We start from the raw sequence: 26,713 nt of genomic DNA on the forward strand, positions 1-26,713 counted from the left end.
TAAGGCTCAAATGTTTATGCAATTGAGAGTTTGAATATAATTACGTAGAGTGAGATGCGCGCCGACAATTCGGATAGATCAATTGCGATTGGCGCGCAGACGTTAAGGTATATTTCTCCGGCTACAATCACGCTGGAAAGTTAATCGCATACAACTTATGAATATGCCTCTCCGCGCGTTGCTCTCTGAAGAGTCTGAAGAGAAAGCAAACTTTTGAGGCGAGCATACACACATGAATAAATGTGTCGTATCTGTGTGCACAAACACTAGTCTACACTGAAGACAATTGAAATGTGGCAACAGCATGTTCCTGTCTTGCCGCTTGACGTGCGAGAAGAAGAATTTCACTAAATTACAAATTTAAACTACTCTAATTCAAAAACGGCACCGCTAAGCCTTCCCATTTTTTTAATAAGATTCCAATAATATTTTTATATTACATATTTATTTATTTTTTTTAATCTGTAGAAGATTTTCGCCGCAAAGTTAAAGTGTTATTTCGATAAAGCTTGATATAGGAGTTTACGTGATAAGAGCTGAAATTTTGAAGATAAATATCTCTATTTCAGCTAGAATCTTTGAAATTTAACCCCATATATAAATAAAATTATTTTAAACATATTAATATTCAAATTTCAAAAAAATCTAGAAACTCAATTTCTCGAAGAAACGTCTTAAATTTCCTTATAAAACATTATCTTACTCGCACGCAACATTTGGGTTGTCTTAAATAGTAATTATCCTAAATAATAATGAGATACTCAGACTAAATATCTAGTAAGCAACAATAAGAACAATTGTCTCTTGTCAATCAGACAAGAGACAAAATACGAATAGAACACTTATATTTATAACTTATAACTTACAAATTTTAAGTCGGCTTAGGAAAAAGAGTGATTATAGTGACTCATTTTAAACGAAAGTGGCTTTTAGTGACTTATTAAAGAAAAGTAATAAAAGTGATTTAATTAAGTGACTAAATGAGATAGCTATTATTCTTGTTTATATTTGTTTGCATATAAATAAATTAGCATGGATAAATGAAATAAAGAGTTCGGAAAAGTCAGACATAGTCTACAGATATACATCGTCGACCATCCGACCATCGATACTGCATCTGTTTAGGATTGGAAATTCAAGGTGATCCGGTGTGCAGACCACGTTACAACGCTGGCAACGTTGCGACGATTTAACGGTAGTAGTTTCATATCAGTATATATCCTCCTCCGGACAGGATGGCTATGTAGTGGTAAAGACAGTCGGTCGGTATATTCCAGAAGAAAACACAGACTTTAGTATTGTGCACGTTCTCGAGTTGGTTGCTCACAAATCTTATCATGCAGAAGAAGGTAATATCTCTGACAACATCGAGCGATAACTTTCTACTTTTATTATTCTCTTCTCTCTCTCTCTCTCTCTCACTCTCTCTCAAATATATATGCATAACATACAATACATTTTTCTTTCTTTTTTTTACTTTTTCAACTATTTTCAGTGTTGTTACAGTGACCGTCGCCGGATTTCAGATTTGAAGCGTGCCGCGAGTACGGTTTCGATCCTGCGCTCTTCGCTTTTTCGAGGCGTTCGATCAGGCCACGAGACATCCATTTTGACAGTACGACAGCAAGATCGTGTAGAATACGCGCAACAGCCATACGTCTATTTTCGTTGGTTATCAAGAGGCGTATGAATTTCACGTTACAGTTGTGCAGAAGATAATACATATACATTTCCGTACGCTATCTCGCACAGAGTATCTTTAAGAGTACAGCGTGGGCGCGGCGCATCATGGCGGTGGAATCAAGGTAAATACACGGAAAGCTCGTACGACATGCGCCGGTAAAATGCTGTATTCTAAACGCGAATGACCTTTGACGGGATAACAGTAATTTAGTGCACGAGGGAATAATTATTCATGCAGATGGATTTCGATCATTAGCCATTTTAAATTTTGTAAAAGGATGATAGAAATAGATAGGAATATGAAATATCGCGCTTTGACGAACTTTAAAAGAGAATAGCATCGCGTAAAATTAAATGCTCTCATACAAAAGATTTCTACATTTCAATGCTGTATAAGCATAAATTTATTATGCTTTCAAAGGTTTTACATTTGAAAGATTCGAGTTTTATATATTTTAGTGCTTTAAATTTCTATCATATCTAGTTCCGATCTTTCGCTGTATTTTCTGAAATAAGAATAACTATTGTTATTCTTCGACTTGTATTATATATTAATCGTCGAAGATATCAAGTGGTATATTGAGTTGTTCCTACAACTGTGCGCTATAATTAATATAATTCGTAATTTCATCGTAAATTGTAGATTCTTGGTAAATAATTAAGTAGTCTATGTCGAAAACGCGACGTAAACATATTTGCTTGAGAATTCGCGCGAACTCATGAGAAATGCGAATTTCTCTAAGCCAATGTTGGTTCGTTTCGCACTGTTACGCGAGACCCAGTGGTGCCCAACTGTTTCGAAGCTGCAAAGTTTCCGGCATCATTAGCTCGTAACTTAGAACATGCTCCTGATTGATTGCACATTGTGCATGCACTTGATAGAAGTAAGTTTCATTCATTAGCAGCTGAGATAAGTCGACATCAAAATCCCATAAAATACAATAGTTTCCACGATGTTATTTTTATCTCTTCCTTAACTCAAATTATGCAAAACTTGACGTTGTTTCTTTTTTAAAACTTTTGACGTATATAATGATTCATGAAACTGATCAAATCGTTACAAATCGATATTATTATAAATTTCTTTTAAAAATTCGTAAACAAAGATAATTATAGCAAAATCATAAATGCTTATTTGTTTGTACATATGTTATGTTGATGGTACATTTGATCAATTTTGAATCATTATATACTTGATATAAATAAATAAAAGTGAAATATTATTCATCAATCACGCGTTACACAAAGTATAATCTAATAATTCCTAAAGACTCACGTTTTTCTTAATTTTTTTATTCTTTAAGCTATTGTTAGTTTTGGCAAATACTAGATGCAGTTAGATAGTGGTAAACTCGAGGGTAAATTATTAGCGAATCGTGCATAAACGAGCACGAAGCGAGCTCATAGAAACACCTGATAGCAATGATCGTAGATCTACGAAGACTTCATTATCTCTGTGTGATGTATACACACACACACACACACACACACACACACACACACACACACACACACACACACACACACGCACGCACACGCTCATGAAAGCGTGAGGAAGCGTTATTGTCTGTTAGATTATGTTCGTAATCGATCGATGTTCGATTTACCGCGTGCGCGATATTATGTATTCTTGAGATTTATTATCTTCCATAGAATTCAATGTTATTGTGTCCGAATTGTGACTCAGCATTACTAGGTTGATTTCGCGTGTATAGATACTTCGAAAGATACTTCGAGAGATATTATCGTTAAGCGATCGTAAGAACCGAATGTTTTCATAACAACTCGCGGGCAATCACTTTTCGGAATTACTTTCAAAATTTTCGTACATTTCATGTAGTACATTCCTATAAAATATATGTGCACATGTACTTCTCCAATATTTTCTTTCCTTTTGTATAAAAAGAATCTTTGTGGTATTATGGCAAGAGGTTTATGTAGCCTTTTTAGATGTATATAGCAATATTTGTATAGATTTTATATAAACTTTCTTACTCTGGAATATGAACGTTTACATATCAACGAACATATTCTACAATTATATTATCTTTAGTTTTTTATTTATCTGTATATGTGACATGTTCAAATATATATCCACATACACTAAATCCGAGATAAAAACATAAAATATATCATTTAATAATTTTTTATATAAATATTCGTATTCTATAAATATTTAAATATCATTTTAATGATAACAATTTTCGACTATTTATATCTAAGCAATATATTTAGCAGCGACTACTTTCATCTGTGAAAGCGATGCTAGAGATATTGTTAATATAATGCTAATGTATTCCACGTGGAATTTACTCTCAGTAATCTTATCCAGCGATTATATTCATCTAAATTACTAAACCATTTTGTTCTCCAAGTCGCACATTTAATAATACGTATCTTCATTTTGCTAAATGTAAAAGAAGATAACGATATTTATAGTTACCGTCATTGATAAGAATACTATGTATTTTACAGAATATTTATATAGTTGGAACACAGTACTCTAAAAGCATTTATTTTCTAACAAAATATCGTATCTATAATTAAATAAAGTTGAATTTACAAAATATTAACAATATTATACTTTCACCGTTATTCGTGATTTTATAATATTTAAATTTAATATGTTGACTTTTACGTTTAATAAAATACAATAGAACAAAAAATGAAAATAAGTCTTAAAAAATTATTATTAAAGAATATTTCTTAACATACACACAAAAATACTAATATAGTAGAGAGCGCTTAGGTCCGGTCAAAATTAGATGTTTCGAATAATATAATTCTTGGTTCATGAATTTAATTTATCTCAAATGTGCGCTGAAACGTTCGGACATTTAAACACAATCAATCTGAGACTAAAAAAAAATATTAATTATAATCCTTTTCTATTAACTTGTTCGCTCTCCAAGGAATAAGTTATTTAATGTAATTTAATACAATGGCAGTTGTTATTAAAAACATAAAATATATAAAATTAAATAAGATATAATAAATATGAGGTATAAAAATAAAAATGTTTTAGATACGTTTACTATTATAACGATCCATCTTTAAAAAAGTTGATAATAGATCATTTGTATTAGAAACAATATACAAGATAAAACAAGATCTCTCTCTTTCTCTCTCTCTCTCTCTCTCTCTCTCTCTCTCTCTCTCTCTCTCTCTCTCACACACACACACAAGATAGAAATAATACCCCAAGTTAATTCCTATTAAAATGGACAATTAAAATCTGTACCCATTGAAATACGTTATTCACTGTACTAAATAAATGATAGTATCGACATCATTTAAAAATATAACATAATCAAAGTAAATCATCTGTGAACAAAAATCTCATCCGATCTTTAATTATTGTTTTATGTTTGTCGAATAAATAATATTATTTAAAATATAATAATGATGTTTACAAATGCTCGAAAATGTAAAACATGTGCATGAATGCTCAAAGAATAAACTTTAAAGAATAAATGAAAATGAATGGAAATAAATCAAAATTAAAGTAACAATAAGGGAAAAAGAAATTTTTAAATTGTTTTAACATTACGTTCGACAGTTTAATAGCTGTGTAAATTTTAGATTGTAGTATTTATCTTGGTCTTTTAACGTTTGCGTTATTAATTCATCATAAAGTATTATATAGTAATTTTATTTCTTTTCACATGCGAATATTCAGTCCGCTTTCTTATCCGATTTTATTCGAGCAAAAATAAGGAGAAATTGCAAATATGAAAAGACAGATGTATGGGTAAACATTCCCGCAAAGAAAATCAAATGCGACACTGTCCCATAAACACTGCAAGATACATCGAAAAACAAATGTAAATTTTATATCTCCTGTTTGTGATTCTATTTGAGAGATTTTGTAGATAATTTTACTGAAAATACGCGCACAAAATTTCGAATATAATTATAGAAATAATACGAATAACAGTTAAAATTTGTTTACATTTATATTTATAAAAATGAAATTAAAGCATTTGCATTCACTCTTCAATATACAATATCTAACAGGCCACAATTTTAGCAAATAAATAATTCTAATGGATAAATGGCATTGAATCTCATGACTCTCTCTCATTTTCTTTTTTTTATCTTCCTCTGCTAATTTTGTATTCCATTGTAATTATATTGACTTCAATGGGCCTATCGTATTCTCGCTAACGATTAATTATCTTGCTTTTGTCTAATCGGATTTGCTAATAAGTGAAACGTTCAAATAACATGGATAATGATTCATTTCAGATGGATGCCATGTCAGTTGAAAATTGAAACGAATATCTGCAGCGGCGAATACGATGGCATTATTCTGGTGTCAGGAAGTACCCCTGGATCCAACGAGCCGGAACCCTTCAAAACCGTCCTCTATACCGCGGCCCAGATCGATGCTGCACTGGGCGTGATCGGCGCGGTTTTGCCCATCAATTTGCTCGCAAAAAGGCTCATTTACAGCCCAACGGGTCCGCTTAACATGGATTATCACGATGTGCGGAGTTTCGCAGAGGCAGCCACGAAGGGAATAAAACGGTAATTCTTTTGTATGATCTCACATATTTTTTTTTCTTTTTATAGTTTTTTTAACGTGAATGCCAAACTAACAGAATCGTTATGTCTATAGAAATGTATTATATGAATTTATTTTATTAGCTCTCAAATACGATTTTATAATACATTTAAATAAAAATATAATGTATTGAATAAAGATATAAAGAAGCGATATGTATTATGTTGTAGTCGGGTAATATATATTTAAGTTCGCATTTATTAGCTGAGCAAAAGGGTACGGTCTGCCTAATTGGTCCCCATCACTTAACCAAAACGTCTGCCTAATTGGTCCCCATCACTTAATCAAGCTTAATGAATAAATTATATAATAATGCGCTATTTATGCGTTCTCAAAATCCGCAAAAAAAAATTTTTGCACTCATTTTAGTTAAAAAAAATTTTTTGTGGAAGAGCTGAATAAGCTGTCAGTTAGCCCCCTCCCCCTCCCCTCTCCACGTGTTAATAACAATCGATTTGAAAAATCAAATACACAGGATTTTTCCATTATTTATGCGTTTTCATATTCACATAGTTTCAATTTTTGCGCTCCCTTAAGGCACTTTCCTTTTGGAGCAAGTCATATTCATCCCTAAGTCGTTAAAAATTGCAAAATTATCCTATCTAACTATGCGAAATATATCTTCGATTTATGCACTACTGCTTCCAAGCAAATTCGATTTTTGCGCTGCAACCCTTAAGAGTTCTTTTATTGCCTATTTTACAAAGTATTAAATTTTTTTATTGTCTTTAGGTTTTAATCTCGTTGATAATTACGGACTAACAATTACCCGTTAATTTAATTTCTTCATGTTATCAATTAATTAAATAATAGTTATCGACATAGAAAACCTGGTTATCTTTCATTTTGGGGAGAGATAACCAGGTTTTATATAGCTATGTCGATAACTATTATTTAATTGGAGAGATAGGCTAATAAGACAATAAAAAGAATGATATACATATAGTGATACAATGCTATCAAAGCAACGCCACGTGCCTACACTATCTTGTTTTAATTTCAGTTCAACAAGATTTCTACATGTTCAGTCTTTGTCTATACATATACAAATCAATATTTATTGCAAAACAAAATATTTTTTTCAATTTTTTTATTCTTTAACAATAATCACTAATAATTCAACAATATTTTTAATCTCTTTGGTATTTCTAATAAGCATTCTTCAACTATATAAGGGACACTTTACTAAATTCCACAATCGAAGCGCGCAAATTCCAGTGTTTTTCATTGTCCGGATATAATTGGATTTAGCGAGCACTCAGAAAGTGACGTTATATCTGCGTTCTCGTGTCGGCAATTTGCATATATTTGAAAAAAATCATTGTATTTTTTTCGAGCTCGTTACAATGGAAATCGGCGTGAGAGTAATTAATTAAGTGCTTTTGATTGTATGTTTACAATTTCGAACATCTTTGTATAAGCATCGAGTGTTCATTCACTAACGACATGATGGTCTTGCAACGAAACGAACCACGAACGATTGTCAGCGTTTTGTGTACTCCAATAGCTGCATATGGGAAACGCAATGATGTACGAACGAAATTCCGCGCGAACCATACGCCTGTCCGTTCCGAAATTCGATTGAAAAATGAAATTCCTGTCCGTTTGGCACTGTTTTTTTTTTTTTTTACACGGACAGTAGTGACGGAAGATTGGCATGGATCAGCACGTTCTATGTTAGTAGAAAAAAGAACAAATAATGATAATGAACGTATCTTGCGTATCAATTTAGGATAAAGCGAGATTATTTGAATAGGTTAACATTGCAGAAATTTTAGTATATGTTTTGTATGTTTAATTACACTATACGACCTCGATTCTTTTACACAATTTCAAAATTTTTATTAACGTATCCAAATTACCTTACTTTACTCTATACACATTTTGTTTTAATAGTAAGTATTTTTTAAATTTGGTTGCAACTTACAATTTTGCACAATATCAAAAGCAGACTAAAAGATAAGCGTGGTATTGTTATCACCATATCACTACGTGACAAAAATATACCAATTTTAATATACTTAAAATATTATATAAATAATATAAACAGTAAACAACAAAGTAATAAATTAAAAATAAAGCATAAAGAATAAAGCTCATAAACTCTTGGATGCCAGTTTCTGTATAATTATTTGAAAGTATAATTTGCTTACATTTGTAATTTATTTTTCTCCTCATGCAAACCTTCATAGTATTCCCCAGAGGAAACTGGTCACAACCTTCGAATTTTATTCTTTTAGTCTGTATTTTAATTATTACTGTTTTTTGCGGGCAAAACTGTTATCACGCTCCGTTACATATCTAAGCAATAATGTGGTATTTACGGTCCTTTTAAGATCTCGAAATAATAGCGGTGCACGGTTCTACGCGACATTAATACCAAACTCAAATCAAAAGTACTTTGTTGAATTGAGAATAGAACGGGAGATTTGAGAACTGTGATATAACGATAGTTTCTCGAAATTACCAAGTACGAGACATCGCACGCAACGCATCAGGAACATTTAACAAAGTTTAAACATGATAGCAATATACTTCAGGAATAGATTAATAGTTCGTGATTCGCAAAAGTGAGAGGCACCTTCGGTTATATAGCTCACGTTTGTATTACACCCGACAAGATGAAAATTAGAAACAAAGAGAGCGAGAATAGCCATTCGTGTCTCGGGATACTCAATGAGAATTGTACTTGTCCCCAGAGAACTCATTTTTTTTCTCTTTTTTGCATGAACATCCTCTCTGGAGTGTAATATTACTGCAAGTTCTATGATGGCAATATTACTGCGTGGATTATAATGTCCGCCAACAATCATCGAATATAAACGATATGTCTGCACCGTAATTACTGTCAACTTTCTTTTGAGTCAACTTTCTATATACGTGAATCCTTCTACTTCTGAATTAATTTTATTGTATATTTAATATACTTTATATATATATATATATATATATATATATATTAAATATAGTTATTAAATATATATTTTCTAACAATTCAGTGTATTTTTAAATGCAACAATTTTTTAAAAATTTATTTTTTAAAGATTCAATTTTATACAATAATTTTATTATAAAAGAATGGATTTGGAATAAAATTATTTTTAATTTTTATTCATAGAAGAACTTAATAGGTCAATTCTAAGCAATACAATTTTATACTAAATATATATATATATATATATATATATATATATAAAGTATATTTATAAATTGTTAGAAAATCTCGTGTCTGAATTGTCAAAATTGAAAAGCACTCCGAACCCTTCGAGATACGAACGAAAATAAGAGTGGTACAAATTATTTTCTTTTGAATACCGTTGATCCCATTTTAATACGTTTTAAATTGACTAAGTTGGTTACATGGGAGTTGCGCAAAAATTGAAAAGCACTGTTTTCTTGGAAATGACACATGATATACAATTTTTTTTGATGGTACAAAATACAATCACAGTACAAATTCAATCCTATTGATTTCTGATATTATTTTTATTTATTTATTTTTTTTTTAATTGGTCCTGCCAGCTTAATATTAAGCTAGCAGCGCCACGATTTTCTTCGAAATAGCACGTAGTACAAAATTATTATTGATGGTACAATTTAATATAAAATGAGTACTAAAAATTCTGGTAGGTCCAATTCGATTCTGCTTATTTGGTCGTGCTAATTTTATAGAGCTTAATTCATCAATTTAACTGAGTTTATTATTTTTCTGCATTTATTAGGGCTTTAAAAGCTGGAGTAAAATGTCCTTTGTTGGTACTACTGCCAGATGATCGTTTTGAGAACGTTGAGCTAGTCACGCTTCTTGGTGCTTTGGAGGGTCTCTATGTGGTGAGTTCTATTATAACAAATCATTCGTCATAGTATTATAATTAATATTATAGTTAATATCGAAATAATATATATATCGAAATAATATAAATGGATCATACCATATCTTTTATCTGGGAAGTAGAATATTAAGTGATTTAAAATATTATTAATAAAACAAAATTTATAACTACATAAATGTACGATTTATATAGTAAGATAAACGAATAATCATTACTTTATTATTAGAACTTCATGCATGGAGACGTTTAAGAAAAGAGTATCTGTAAGCTTATTTAATTCGAAAATAGCAATCAAAACAGATTTCCCACATCAACGATTGCTAAATGTGGAAAAGTTAAATCGATCGGTATTAAACGTTACTGAGATAGTAGAATTTAAAAATAGAAATGGAAAAAATCGCTGGTTAAAATTGAGAGAATCGATAAGCGAATGTTACTCGATTGTGCCAATATATCCGGTTAAGGCATTTCGCAGATAGTTGGTACAGTTGTGGTTATACGAGAGCCGTTTAAACCAATCAAACAGATACAACACAGCTTTGTGCGCATCTATACATTGGCAGAATAGGAAGCCTGTAGTTGTATCTGGAAGGAATTCATCTCCTGTTTCAGCCGAGTTTGGTGTGCTGCGGTCTGATTGGCTGCCCCCAAGTTACTCACCATATTCTAACTCTAGTAAATCCGTCTCTAAACCTCATCTCTAAACTAAATTGCCATTGTGATTTAAATCCATAACTAATGACTAAGTGAGCTGTGCAACGTAATTCAACTAATCTGTAATATTTTACGAGAATTAATTCCGCTTCATTAATGTCCGATCGTTCCAATAAGATTCTATTCGCTATAATATCGAATAATATTACTATAAACCTCTGGATATTTATTATTTAATAATTATGAGAAGCTAGAATACGTGGATAATTTGCAAACATTTGCATTTCACAATGAATAATGCAAGTATCATAATCCATGCTGTGCATCCAATATAGACTGATTACAACCATTCGGTGTTGACAAGCAACCGTATATTCGAGCTTTCAAAATATATTTTTCTCAGATACAAATGTATGTGACAGAGACAAAGGACACGATCGGCCAAAGATAAGATCATAAACATTTCAATAAACAATTTCGTTCAATATCTTCTGAAAATAAATGATAGCCCGATGACAGATACCGACGGCAAAGAGTGTGGTCAACACTATCATCAAACAATACCTGTCACGGACAGACTCCGGCGTGGGTTAGGCTTGATCGATAAGTATGCGGCGTGTCTTACGGAGGATATCGGGTTGCACAATTCGATTGCGAGCTCCATTGTTCATTAACCTCAGCGCCGCCGCGGTTAATTACGGTCGGACGATAGTATCCGCGTTATTATGCGAACTTCCAAGTCGGAAGTTATCCGGCACGAGTATACGCGGTACGATCGATTTGAATTCTGTAGTAGCTTTACCAGCGCGAGTCGCACGATCGACTACATACGTCACTCACGCACGCGTACATACATTCAACAATTAAAAATATTTAATTGAATACAGTCTTCCCATGAACGTCGTGAATACCAAATTTCAAATATCTTTGCTAGCATAGAAATAGTGACTGATAAAACAGAAAAACTTTTGTAACGATTTGTAACAAAATAATGTATTAACCTACAATGAATGAAAAAAATGTTTGCCATAATTTATAGTCATTTTTGGGATGTTATATACCCTATACAGGGTGTTCAGTGCAACAATCCACACACGATTTTTCAGACACTTTCGACAGTGAAAAAAAAGTTAAAAAAAAGAGTGAAGGATGAAAGTATTCCTCTCTCTGTTTTATATAGACTACGACATTCGATAAAAAAATTTAAAAAAAATTTTTTCCATAAGAAAATCAAAGTCATCTTAAATTTTTTAAATAATACCATACAATTTTTTTTAATTCTTCTATCGCATGTTGTAGCCTGTGACAAATAAATATTCACCTTTTAATTTTTTTTTTAACTGTCGGAAGTATCTGAGAAATCGTGTGAATCGTTACGCTAAATACCCTGGGTATATTTATAGTTATTTCAACTATACAAATATAGTTAATTGTGCTATTAATAATAATTAATAATAATCATACACAATGTTCAAAAATTTTTAATTCTTCCTTAATATATTTTTTATGTTATTACCACATAAATAGTAAGTAAATTTAAGAAAAAGATCATAATTCACTATAATTGCAATTGCGTTTATTGAATAAAAACGATTATTTTATTTATATCATTTACCTATATATTTTGTCATTTTATATTAATACTTAAAATTATCATAATTTATAGTACAATTTTTTTCTTGTTTTAAAGAACCATATATGGTTATTATTATTAACATTTTAGCAGTAATAATCATAAAAAAAGAGCTACTACACCATAATTATTTTATCATGCAATTATAATTACAAATACCAAACACTTTTTTTCTCAGTATATAAAAAAATTACTACGTTATTCCAAAAGATTAATTCTCTGTGTCAATTAAAGCAAATTTATAACTACTTTTTGTATAAAATAAAACAATATTTTAAAGGTAAAAAGTAGCATTTTGTGCAATTTCTATATACATATATACATATAAATTTTGCAGTTGACTTATTTTTTTATTAAATTTCAACATTCAATAGTACACAAGTGTTAACATAATATTGATTCATCCGTCATAAAATAAAATAGCTGTTGAAGTAAAGACAAGATCTAGACATTCATCTCTTGTCGAAGATTAAAGAGTGGTAACTTTAAACCGATAAAGTAAAAGCAGTTGCAAAAGAAGAAGGGCACTACGCTTGTGATCAGTGTAGATTACACGCTAGATAGAACAAGAGACTTGTTCTCAGACTTTGTATCATGGAGAAAGACCTATGAAATCTTTTGGATCTTCGCTGGAATGAACATTATTTATTATAAAGAGAATTTTAAAAAATTCTAGATTTAGAATAGTAGTACTCCTCCAAAAAATAAAAATTATTTAAACAACATATGTCAAAAAATAGATTTTATCGAAAATAGAAGCAAATTTTCATTTTGATAAGATAAGGGATTTATTTGCATTTCTACTGAATGTCTTTTTTTTATATAGATTAATTTTTTATCCTGCACATAAAAAGATTCGACGATTATAGAATTATCATCAAAAAATAAATACATTAAGTATAACAAATATTTCATATCTTTTATTGAAATTGATGATATAATTTAATATCATTATTATTTTTAATAGTTTTATGTTAATAGTTTTATTTCATTAATGTCATTAATTTGTTACATCATTGCATTCAAATTTAAATCGATATTTAATTATTTCTTTCGGGAGGCGTGACAAAGCTTATCTAATAGTGAATGTTCTCATAATTCGTTGTTCATACATAACAGAGATTCTTTCGCATAAGTTCAAGGACCAAAATTCTAAGTTCGGATCACCAAGGAAGGAGTAGTTGGTCGGGGCTTGTTTGTAGGCGGCAACGGGGTGTAGCAAGGGGTTAGGAGGACGCAGGAGGGTAAGCCGAGTGCTCTGCCCTATCAAGAGTAGCAAATGCTTGGCGTTCCTGAATCCTGGCGGCCGGCGAGGCGACCTAATTAGCGAAATACTCGGGTCTTCCCTCGTCTCGCCTCACCAACCGCTCAGCCTGCGGCACAGGAACGTTGTTGGCACCAAGCTCATACGCTTCTTTCTTGATAGTTCCCTCTTCTGACCCTCTTTCCTCTCCTGCATCCCTCGTTCCTTCCGTCAGATGCAAATACGGGGCATCGTTTTCCAAATACCAGGAAGCGTCCTCGGAATTTCTGCGCCGCGTAATCGGAACACCGCGTTGTCGCGAATCTTGCATCGGTCTCTTTCTCGCTTCTCTTACAGCTAGCAGTTTTCCGACTTTTTCAATTCTTTCCGCTCGCTCGCAACCTGCATGAACGCGCACCAGTGACAACACAAAAGGTCGCTCGTGATAAAACGAACCGCGCACGTGTCAGGTCGTAGAATCTTTTTGTTGAAAAAAATTTAAGCTCTGTGTATATATGTATATATATATATTTTTTGCTCTCACTGTATATATATATATATATATATATATATATATTAGGTGTTGGAATTAATTCGTAGCGTTTTTTAATGAAAGAATGTTATTTATTTCACATGAGCATTAAAAAATACATTAATGAAAGTACTTCCCATCACTTGTAAAACGCTACGAATTAATTCCAACACCTAATATATATATATATATATATATATATATATATATATATATATATACAGTGAGAGCAAAAACTATTCGTACAAGGAAATTTGTTATAAAAAAAGTCTTATTTAGAAAACATTAATTAGCAATTTTATACAATAAATACATTCTGTTCTAATATAAAACAAACGAGCTTCGCATGTATTCCTGATTTTAAAAGCTAAATTTCTCTGTAAATTGTCTGTACACTTTTTGAACATTCAAATAATACAATTTTTAATTTTCGCTTATTTTTCGGCTGATATATTTTGTATAATTAATACACGTCATTTCGATATATATAATTTTAAAAAACACAGTTTATTTTATTCTTGAACAAGAAATGATCGTTAATTAAACGTCAAATCGACATCAAATTGGTGTTGAAATCATTAAATTTATATCAATTCGACATCAATTTGATGACTCATTTCTGGATAATATTTACTTTATAAAAATAAGGTTTTTTTAAAAAATATTTTCTCTGTACGAATATTTTTTGTACTTACTGTACATATATATCAGAATACTGGCATTTTTAAAGCAAAGAAATTAAAGTTAGTCTTTACCGGGGATGTAAATTAATTAAAAATCTTTCAATCAATTTATATGTAAGTTCATACAAATTATAAGTCCTATTATCTATATCTTTGTCCAATTTTATTATCTATGTCTATAAAGTTCTCATTCAATAAGAAAATTATCATATTTTTCTGTGCATCAACATTTTCTGTGCAGATGAATAAATTTCTCTTTTTTTATTAGATTTTATGTAAAAAATAAATAAATAAATAAATGGTATATGATTTGATATAACAGATTTAAAATAGAAATAATATTATAAAAAATATTATTTCAGCAAAAATAAATCGTACTAAAAGGATAAAATTTCTTATTTTCTTGTTTGTCGTATCTTAAAAATTTATAATCTTCGATCGACGATTTTATATTTTCACAGCCTTTGGAAGTGCGTGAGATAGGTCCGGATCGATGTTACAAAGCGTGTGAACTCGGAGTGTGGAGTCCGATTTGCAGTAAGAAGCTTCAGGGTATCGTGAAACTCGCCTCGGCGCTTGAGAGTGGTAGATACGTCGCAAGGGACATCGGTAAGTCCTGTTCTATCCCAGGCGTACACGACTCGCGGTAGTTTATCGAGTGAGCAAAGCAGGTTTTCCTAACTGTGTGAGAGAAAAGGAGGAGAAGAGGAAGAGAACTTCCGTCGCGAGTTTCCTCTTTTCGCGGAAGAAATAAGCTTTGGTGGGGAAAATCGCCTGCGGCTTCCTACTTGTTCGAGAAAGGTCTTTTGGATCCCCGGTTAATCGAGCACAACTCGTCGCTCTTCGCGTTCCAGTGTTCAAGTTCAGTCGGAATAGCCCTCGGGAATTATCGAGTTTAAAGTTTAAGTAGCCAGCGATTTAGAGAGTTTAAGTGTTCATTTTTAATGTCACGTTTCGTGAACAACACAGCAGGAAAGAGCTCATTCCCTGTGGCAGTTAACAACAATTGACGTTTCTATAATATTTGCCATAGCATTTCGAGGATTTATCCTTTACCGTCTTAGAATTTATATGCTTTATTAAGTATATGGCTTTTATACATAAACTTCCATTTCCGCTCAGTTAGCTTGGATAGAACGTATACTATTTGCTTGCTCGTAGAGCAAAACGAGAAAAGTGAATAATGCAATTTTGTAAAGTAAATTTTGATGACCTAGCTATTGCCGCAAGCTCAGAGACTGAATTATTTGCATGTACCAGAGCGAAAGACAAATAATAAATGCACATTTTTCAATAACTAATCAATATAAATATAGAAAAGATATTTGCAATTAGCAACTTGAGATTTATAATGCATTTTTTTCTACGATTTATTCAAAGATATATTAATTTCGACTAAAATTACAATAATAAAGTTCTTTACAATATAATTGCAATATCGATAACATTTTATGAGTATTAAAATTTTTCATTACACATCTCGATCGAACAAAGATAATAAAAAAAGATGCAAATAATTAAATAACATAATCTTACATTTATCAAATGATGGGAATAAATGCTGATGAAAAATATCGTATTTATTTGAAAATAATTGGCTGAAACATGGTCTTTATATAAAAGAGAAGAGTTCAATGTATTCAGTTTAGTATTTCAGTTTCATATTTCAATGTATTAAATGAACAAATGCGAAGCTTATTCGCAACTGAGAATTGTATGTATGCATGCACAAGTTTGGATTGATTAAAATAAATTATTAATAAATAAAACTTAAATGCAAATAATTAATTTTTACAAAATTTGCACGTTGCATATGCATGTTGCATAAAATAAAAATAGAAATTACAAGAACATATCGCAAATTTTTGTCTTTATCGAATGAATTTTATAAGATAGTAAAATATAATCGCGAAATAAGAAAGTAACATCTTATATCTAATTATTTAATTGTAAAAAACTCTATCGATTGATCTATCGATTAATTTTTACACATGTATTTATTTAATCTATATCTATTCATATCCTATTAATAGTGAGTGGCGCTTTTATTTTGTGTTAAACTAGGTGGTGCAGACCCCGAAAGAATGACTCCCTTGAGAGTGGAGGAATACCTGGCGGAGCTGTTTTGCGGATCGAGTATCACGATGCAAGTGATATCCGATCAGGATACGCTACTTCAGGAATACCCACTATTCGCTTGTGTAAATCGTGCTGCCTCAGTAATACCGCGTCACGCCGGTAGAATTATATTTTTGACTTATGAGCCGCCCGCTTGCGTCTTGGAAACGATCTTGATCGTGGGGAAAGGTGTCACTTATGACACCGGTGGCGCCGACATCAAGTGCCAGGGCATCATGGCTGGCATGTCGAGGGACAAATGTGGCGTGGCCGCTTGTGCCGGATTCATGCAGGTGCTGTGTAATATATCGTCGAGCATTATACGTCGAGCATTATGCTGAAACGATCTCGTTTCACCTCGCTTCTATTAATAATATGTCGTTTTAATCAGCTTCCTGCTTGGCTATAATAAAAGCTGATAGATTCTTGAATGATCATCATATGCGAACCGTAATTCTATTTCTTATGGCATTACGGTGTAAGGTATTAATGATCTCGATGCAGGTTCCCTTCCCCCCCCCCTCTCTCTCTCTATATATATATATATATATCATGTATATGAATACGTATGTGTGTATATATTATATATACATGCACATATATATGTATATACATATGTATTATATAATACATATAGCACACCGAGCCTATTACTATATGCATTTATGATCGAGATAAAAGTTTTGAACTAACCAGCGCTGTGTAAAAGATCAGGAATTATCATTTTGGACATATTTATTTTTGCTAAATCAAGAGTTAAAATTAAACAAATAATGAAACCAAGTAATGCGTTTTTAAAATATTTAATTATACACAAATTATATTTCATACGTCTAAATAAGATCTGTTATATACCGTAGGTAGTAAATTTATTGCAACCACCAACAGTAAAGGTCGTCATCGCTTTGTGCGTAGTAAGAAATAGCGTAGGCGAGAACTCTTACGTCGCTGATGAGGTAATTACAGCAAAATCCGGTGCAAGGGTACGCGTGGGCAACACGGACGCCGAGGGTAGAATGGCTATGGCCGATGCTCTCTATTATCTCAAAGAAATGGCCCTATGTTCTGTGAATCCGCATCTCTTCACAATAGCTACATTAACAGGCCACGCAGTATTAACTGCAGGTTTAGGATATTCCGTAAGTACTTATCATATTTGTAGTTACGCTTTTAATCGCACTTTAGCGAATAAGATAACGCATGTAGCAATTCGAATTTCTATTACTCGGATGACGATGTAACATTATTTTGAACAAAAAGAGCGAATAATCCCTATATAGTTGTGCTATCACCACGTAACAATAACAAAACTAGACGTTAAAATCTAGATGCGAACTGGCAGAAATGTATACAGACAGTTATGTTTGTTGATTCATTGACGAAAGCATAATTGGACAGGGTTATAAACGATCTAGATACGGCATACAGTTTTCCTGTGTTATATTGAAACGATCTAGATGCAACGTGCAGTTTCCCTGTGTTATATTGAATCCCGAGCGTGACATATGATATGATTTTGTTATCAAAATTGCTTGTAGACGTTAGACTATAATTCATCCTCTGAGGATACTTTTTGGTAAAAGATTCTCCGATAAAAGATCCATTTTATCATGTATCCATATTTTCGAAAATGCAGAACTTACATTTATATTTATTGCTATAGATTGCTATGGATAATGCTGTGGCACGACTAGCTAGTAATGCGGAAAAGCTTCAAGCTTCCGGCGAAGCTGTTGGCGATCCATTCGAAATATCGCGAATACGTAGAGAGGACTTTTTTGCTCATCAAGGGCGTACGGAAGGTGATGATATTCTTCAAGCACTAAATCAACGAAGTTCCAAAATTCCGCGAGGTCATCAGGGACCAGCCGCTTTTCTAATTAAGGCTTCCGGATTAGACAAGGTGTTATGTCTGTTGTTATTACTATTTAAGTTTAAGTTTTTATTTAAATTTAACGTGTTTCTAGATATTATAATGTCGTTTAATCATTTATGACTTTTAGCATGGTAATGAGTCAGAAAAGCCATTAAAATATTGTCATCTGGACATAGCCGGCAGTGCCGGTGATTTTCCCGTACAACCAACCGGATCACCAATTTTAGCATTAACCAAAATGTTTCTTTTTGATAAAATAGAGACCAAAAATCCGTAAAATGCTGCGATATTTTATGTATCATACATATCTTTATAGATATTATATATCATATACATATCCTTATATCGTATACCTAAAGCAATTAATATTCATGATTGGCGCAAAGAACTTTGGATATTAACCGGAAATGCAAATAATAATTAATTATCTCTATAAATCCTTGAACCTCAGAGTTCAAGAATTTATATATAAGCTGTACAACACGGATGTACTTGGAACACAATAAATTACATGATTTGTTAATAGGCATTTATCTAAGACGGCAAAATGTTAGAAGCGACAAATTTTTGAAGATATCTTTTGAATATAAAATATTAAAATAAAAATTAATTTATTTTTTATTGTATCATATCAATCAAGATTATCCATTATCTACTTCATTCGCCTTAATTAAGTACAATAAACCCTTTATAGATGATCGAGTTAATACAAACGTGAGCAGACATTAATTGTGGATTAAGAAGTTTTTTCATTACTATGACGTTTCAAAATTCATTTATTCTCTCTCTCTCTCTCTCTCTCTCTCTCTCTCTCTCTCTCTCTCTCTCGCTTTCTCTCATTGTCCCTGTCCTCCCTCTCTCATTTCCCCTCTTTCTCTTCCTGACCAATTTCGTATTGATTGCAGCATGGAGTTTGTAGCTGTACCCCTTTAAAGTACACGCACATCGATTTACACGGACATCTACCTCTACCTCATTGCATCCCGTACAGTGGCAATCCCGTCTTAGCTATGTCCTACTGCTATCTGATCCAAGGAAAATGTCTGACACTGCGAAATGATCTTCCTTACGAAATGCAATACGTTTGCGAACTCGACTGCAAGCCCATCTGTATATCGCCTTGCCCACCCTGCAAAATTTCCTGCGATCCCCCTTGTGGCACCCCTTGTCCACCAATCACCGGATGTCCCACTTATTCAAATACGAAGTCCTGTGAGCGTCAAGCGCAATCCTATCCACCTGCCTAACCTGCGTCGCTATGTCAACCTAATTCAGAAACGATGTACCAGGGAGCAATGTGTCAACCAAATGTCCAAAGAAACGAATTGAATCCGCGTGTACGACAATACGTCAAGTTACGATATTCATGTGATATGAAGATTTATGAGGATCATTCTTGTATGGCGAATCGTTAATCTTGCCATCGATTGAAGTCTGTTTTTACTACTTTTATTCAATTTACTTTATAGTTCTATGTTTATTGGACATAATGTATACATTTGTGAGAATAAAAAATATATTACGCATAAAAATCACTTTCCCACTTTTCTTTGCAGAGATCATTTTGTTTAATTGAAAAAATATAAAGTAGTTTTAAAAAATTGCAATTATATCGAATGATCGGATAATAATCGGATGAATGTATAAAATATCTGCAGTCAATAAGTTCTCATGTATATTTCGTATATCTGAAATCAGTGATCAATGATAATACCTTCAGTTGGTACATCTTACGGTAGTCTCTATTATCAAAGTATGGTTATATTTTAAATAATGTGTTGTAATTTTATGTAATGTGTTATATAATATTACGAAATATATTTATATATTAATAAATGCATATAAATTAATTTAACATTTAGGCTAATCTTCATGAATAAATGTATATTTTCTATTCGATTTTCGAATAAAAATGTATTTCACAGTATCTTTAATATCAATTATTTTTCAAATTAGAGCTACATAATTATATGTGATTGTTTGATGTTATTTTTATGTATTACGATGAATTTGAATTTAAGAATAGCGCATGTGCAATTAGAAACAATTCCTAATTTTTATACTTTGATTTTATTATCGACTATTCTGAATATGAATCATTATTAATCATATTATTTGATGATAGTATATTGGACAATCAATATCAAAATAATTGTGTATATTCACATTATCAATTGTAAATTTTTTTTAAGTCAATCGTACTATGAAGAAAGAGGAGAGGGTATGTTGGAGAACATAAATATAAAATAATTTCAAAAAGTATATATTAAAGTATATACTTTTTAAAGTCATGTTTATCATTGCGTGTCTATCGATAGTTAAAACCATATTTGACAATCACTAAGTTGCTTTACAGGCTTAACGCTAGCAAAAGAATGCCGTGGAAGGAAAACTTAATTAACTACTACGTCCTTTCTTAATTAAGAAAAAATGTTTGGCGTATCTCGTAGAGATTACTGCGAACGAAGTAAACTTCCGTTTGCATTACCATCACGTTTGCTTTCTCACGATCAAAAGCCTGATCTAAAACTAATCTTGGAATTTTTTGCTAGAACATTGATGTTAGACGAATGGATTGACAGAGTACAAATGCTTATCTATATAATTCTCATTAAATTATTAATTCAAATCTCTTCAAGTATTTATGTAAAGATACAATAAACGATATATGTAACAATTTGAAATTGAAATAAAAATTATTTAACGAAACAGATAAAGAACAGATTATTATTAGTTTTTATAATTTGTACAATAAATAAATTTACATCAACTTTGTTATTAATTCAAAATGTTGCATTTAATGCATGATTGAAAAAATATCAGTTTAATTATTTTATCATCTGATTATTTATTTATTTTATGTCTAATATTAAATATCAATCATTTCGTATACATGAAATACGGACATTAATCGCATACAAAATCGACGAAAACACGACACAATCGCGAGTGACAGTTTCGGAGATACGGGGTAAAGCGGATAATACACAATTCACAGGTAGTAACATAATGACAAGAGAAGGCAGCATTATCAGTGCGGTGGTACATGTGAGTTGACATTGTTTGAAGAACCTGAGGCGCGCGCACGCACGCACGCACGCACGCACGCGCACACACACACACACACACACACACACACACACACACACACACACACACACACACACACACACACACACACACACACACACACACCCACACTCCACACAACACTCCCCCCCCCACATAGACACACACAGGCACACAACACACACACACACACACACACACCACCGCGAGTCGTCGGTTGCAAGAAGCGCGATGCGAGGTTCGCAAGGAGGTAACATACCGGACGAAGGGCATAGAGGGGTGGAGGAAGAGAGTGAGAGAGGAGGGGGCGGTAGGGGGCAGTGTGGCGGGTTCGACGGCCGGCTGGTGGCCCAGTGACCGGGACCGGTTCCCTCCGCGGTTCCTCCTTCCGCCTTCCTTGCAAACGCACAACTGCATCATCTCGACTCACCTCGCTTCGTCTCCGTCACCGTTCCCCTCAACATCCCAAGCCTGCTGTTCTTCTCTTTCTCTCTTCCTCCCTCTCTCCCTCTCACACTCTATCTCACCCTTTCTCTGTCTTTCTTCAAGACCGTCTGCCAACCCTCCGCTCACCTCCTCGATCCAACCCGATGCGCGCCTTCGCACTTGCGCCTCTCTCTCTCCTCTCGTTCATTCGATCGACCGACCGGCCGGTCGACCGTTTCTCTCTCTCTCTCTCTCTCTCCCTCTCCCTCTCTCCCTCTCTCTCTTCATCGTCATATATCTCGCGCGTCTCCTCTCGTCTTTCGCACGAAAGAGTTGCCACACGCGCGAAACAGCCCACCGCCTTCTTCGTTCTTCGTTGATTCTCTCCGTGATGCCGATGCGATGCTTTTCTCTCGCTTGCACCATTTTGCCACTCGCGCGCTCAACAGCGTCCATCTCATTCTCTCATCCTCTCTTTCTCTCTTTCTCTCTTTCTCACCTCGCGAAGCAGAGGTCATGCCGCGTATTCGCTTCTTCATTCTTCCTCCTGTCCTCTTTCTCCTGGCTGCCTCTTCGTCGTTTCGTCGTTTCGTTCTCTTCATTTTCTTTTCTTTGTATCTCGTAGTTCGTTCAGTGATCGGGCTGGCAATGCGGGTGGATGTGCAATTATTTATCCCACACGACGTAGGCAGTCCGCGGATAGGAAGGACGGGATCCAAAGATAAACGAACGAATGCCGGTTTCGAATGGGAGCCGAAGCGTATCATATCGTCGCGACATCACGGGGATCTTTAAATTCAAGATGGGCCTGGTCTCAAACACCTCAGTCAAGGACTTGAAAGGAAAAGTAGTTCTATGCAGAAGAAAGAGAAGCAGAGAGAAAGACAGGGAGAAAGAACCAGAGGGAGAGATCGTGCGAGGGAAAGAGGAAGAGACGAAGGAAGAGGAGAGGTCGGGAAGGGAAGGAAGTGAAAGTACGATGAAGGCCTGTGTTAGTTACCCGTGCATCCGAGATTTCGTCGTGCTACCGCCTTTCTTCCGTCTTCCTCTTCTTTCTACCTCCCTCCTCCCCTCCCCCCATCTCCATCCCCTTCCTCCTGCTTCCTTCTGTTGCTGTCGTCGTCGCTTCTCTTTCCCTGTTTGCGTTCACACCTACGGTTTACGAGGACTCGCCGATAGTTTGTAGGTTCGCACATAACGAGCGCATCCGTACGTGTACGTATACGGAAGGACGCGGAACGTGGAAGACGGAGATAACTGGCTATTACGTTCGCGGAAGGAAAGTGATTTTCCCAAGGGCGCACTGACCTCCACCTATGAGACTATTCTAGTTTTTTTCCTCTCTAAACACAATTTAGATTGATTTCTATTAAATTATTCGTGCACTGCATTACATGACTCTGCATTTCCTTACACAAAATACCTAAATGCAAGCTACAAAACTAAAACTAAAAAAAAAAAAGCTATAAAATTTCAAGGTAACAGAAAAAAAGTTTAGAAAAGAAATGCTAATTTTATGATATTTTTTTAGATCTTGAACAAAAACTTGTATCGATATTATATAGGAGAAAGCTCCTAAACTTATTCATTAAAAAATTAAGTAAATTGTAGTCTTGATAAAACTGAAAAGTATTTCCCTATTTTACTATAAGTCATTTTAACACATATAATTGAATGACATTAATTTATCTGCTATTACATTATTGATACAAATATGAAGAAGCCTACGTGCTTATGCACGTTATTCAACGCTAACTCTGCTGTCTAAGATACGTCGTCATTTATGATTAATCGCGATAGATAATACTACTGGCATATCGGTCGTCTTTTTGCCATCGATTAACCGTACCGATCGTGATCGTCCATTGCGCGTCTTCCGATCCCGTTCCTTTGGCCTGCTTCCTCGAATGAAAAAGGTAATCAACGAGTGCGGGCAACGCGGTTCCGTAAAGGAGGGCGTCCGTTAGAAGGAGGATGTCGAAAATCCGTTGGAAGAGGCTGGAGGACGAAGGACAAAGCGACGAAACGGGAAGAGGACCTGAGTGAGATGTAGGTGAGGAGGAGAGACCGAAAAAAAGAAGAAAATGGGCCGTGGTCATTCGCGCCAAACTATTCTTGGGCGACTTCGTAACGGTATATCCGATGAGACCCAACTCACGAATATACTTTAGGCACGCGGCCCTTGTCCGGTTGTCTCCGAACAGCTCCATCCAGCGATTCATCGAAGCTTACATCTCTGATATGGGCCGTTGGTTCATACTTTTGCGCCTTCTCTTTCCTCCCCCCTCCCCCCTCCCCCCTCTCTCTCTCTCTCTTTCTTTTTTCCCTTCGTAAAGTTAACATGTGACGAATTGGGCTGCTTCTTAGGATAGTCACGAGACTTCTCAAATATTCTTGGGCCAAATGGAACGTGACGCGAATAGTTTGCGTCTTGTGACAAGTATATGTATGTTGTGTTGGCGTTTGCGGAAATTTGCTTATTGTTAATGGAATATCGTCATATAAAGGCCAATAACAGAGATCGACACGGATATTATTGATTTTGCATGAAGTTTCATTGAAATCGATATGGAAATCTATCTATCAATGTTCCTTCAAAGCTACACGAAGCCAATCATGATCATCTACCATAATGAATGTTTGGGATCTGTGTTATTCAATGATCTTTTCGTTCATTTAACACCGCTTTATTGGATTCATAATCCTAAACATTTCAAACATACTTGACATATTTTAAATAATATATCGCAGAAACTCGTTGAATATTAATAGAAACTTTTTTGAAAATATAAAATCCTGTAAGACAAGAATTTGCAAAAAGTTCATATTCATCACACGTTCTAATACACATGCTTAGATGACTTATGTCTGACTTATATTTATTGTAATCTCTCTCTCTCTCTCGTGTTATTGACCTTTACGCTCAATATGATTTGCCTGACATCGATTGTAAAGTAATTGACTGAAAAAATTATTGTAATTCGTATAGTATTGCGGAATTATCTGTATTTACATTATTTGTATTGCTGATCATTTAATCATGTTTCGCGCGTTTATTTTATTGAAATTATCTCAGACAAAATATCATAATTTTTTTATTTGGACATTGAATCGATTCAAATCAGAAAACATCAACAAAGAAATTAATAGTTTGTTCGATTTTGATAATACGAATAAATTATTCCAATACAGTATTACTATATATGACAAAAAAACATGTAGGCAAGCGGAAAAAATGGAAAAACATGTAAGAAACTTTTATAAATAAGAACTAAGCGAAATTGAAATGTAAATAATGATTATAAATACATATGTAAAAATCGAGCGATGACATGCAAATCATATTTGTTGTTGTGTAAGGAAAAAATTTTTATGCAAAGAAATTGCATCAGGTCATACGTCACAGTTACATAAAACGATTCAGCATATGGTAGAATCTTTATATATGCACCAACTGGAAATGCACAGACGCAATATATCCTTCCCTGATTCATCGAGATAAAGTCGTTCGTCTGAATATCGAAAAGACCACATCATTCCGCCGAATGCTATATTACGATGAATAAAGTTTCTGTAATATACAATATACCGAATGTACGGTAGATTAAAATTAAATTGTATTAATAAATGTTTTTAATGCAGGAGATGTTTAAAATTGAATTCCAGAATTTTATGCGTTGCGCCGAGAAAAGAGATGAATATTTTCTTGAGCTGTAAATTGTTAACATTGTTGGATTTGCTCTGACTTGTTCTTCTTTTCAATGCAAATGTGGATTTCAGAAATTTCTTCTGTTACCAATTACTCGCATTTGTCTATTCCGTCATAAATATTTGCTATTTTATTATGTATTGTTATATTATGAAACAGAAATGTACAAAGTAAAGAAAAACAGAGAGAGAGAGAGAGAGAGAGAGAGAGAGAGAGAGAGAGAGAGAGAGAGAGAGAGAGAGAAACACAACAAACGCTCGTGCTGCGGAAGAGGATAAGATGTACTGAAAGTGTAATCTATTAGTCTCGGTCCAAGAGCCTCCGCACAAGGCAGTCATAGCAATCCGTGGAATATCACCAAACCGGTCTTAGGACCAAGATTAATGAGAAAATAAAAGAAACATTCGCTCAATCTCATTGACAAAAGTCACCACGATATCATAGTGGATATTATCAATCGTTAAACTGAGATAAAATACAAGTGACAATCGCGCGATTTTTTATTGTTTTCAGAACAAGCCAAGCGAATAGGCGATGACTTTGCAAATGATCGCTGAGTATCTGCGAAACAGATTCTTACAATTCGTCTGCAGGAGAATGTCTGCAGTTATCTTTTCATGGTAATCATTGCATGGAGTACGATGCTTCGCATAGTAGAGAGCGGAGCATCCCGATGCGATGCAGAGA

The 26,713-nt window shown here is 33.7% G+C and overlaps 1 protein-coding gene across 3 annotated transcripts; it reads left to right on the forward strand.

Moving 5' to 3' along the window:
* Positions 1-1,193: 1,193 nt before the first annotated feature.
* Dip-B (Dipeptidase B) lies at positions 1,194-19,432 on the forward strand. Of its 3 annotated transcripts, none has more exons than XM_011068419.2 (9): positions 1,194-1,349; positions 1,496-1,805; positions 5,932-6,213; positions 9,973-10,081; positions 15,290-15,437; positions 16,893-17,239; positions 17,807-18,085; positions 18,610-18,849; positions 18,950-19,432. In XM_011068419.2, exons 2-9 carry the CDS (start codon positions 1,789-1,791, stop codon positions 19,097-19,099), a joined length of 1,572 nt encoding a protein of 523 aa, XP_011066721.1. In that variant the 5' UTR covers positions 1,194-1,349; positions 1,496-1,788; the 3' UTR covers positions 19,100-19,432. The 3 variants fall into 3 exon arrangements, with proteins under 3 accessions (XP_011066721.1, XP_011066722.1, XP_087262563.1); XM_011068420.2 differs by having other exon boundaries at positions 1,507-1,805; XM_087406437.1 differs by having other exon boundaries at positions 1,527-1,805.
* The last annotated feature ends 7,281 nt before the right edge of the window (positions 19,433-26,713 follow it).

The sequence above is a fragment of the Acromyrmex echinatior genome, chromosome 5 (assembly GCF_024713525.1).
Source record: "Acromyrmex echinatior isolate Ae372 chromosome 5, ASM2471352v2, whole genome shotgun sequence".
NCBI classification, from domain to species: Eukaryota; Metazoa; Arthropoda; class Insecta; order Hymenoptera; family Formicidae; genus Acromyrmex; species Acromyrmex echinatior.

What these genes read in the sequence shown, in the direction of transcription:
- Dip-B (XM_011068419.2), top strand. An exon ending in CTTGTGCCGGATTCATGCAG is followed by an intron (nt 17,240 to 17,806) that starts GTGCTGTGTAAT and finishes TATATACCGTAG; the next exon opens with GTAGTAAATTTATTGCAACC. An exon ending in AGGCTTCCGGATTAGACAAG is followed by an intron (nt 18,850 to 18,949) that starts GTGTTATGTCTG and finishes TATGACTTTTAG; the next exon opens with CATGGTAATGAGTCAGAAAA.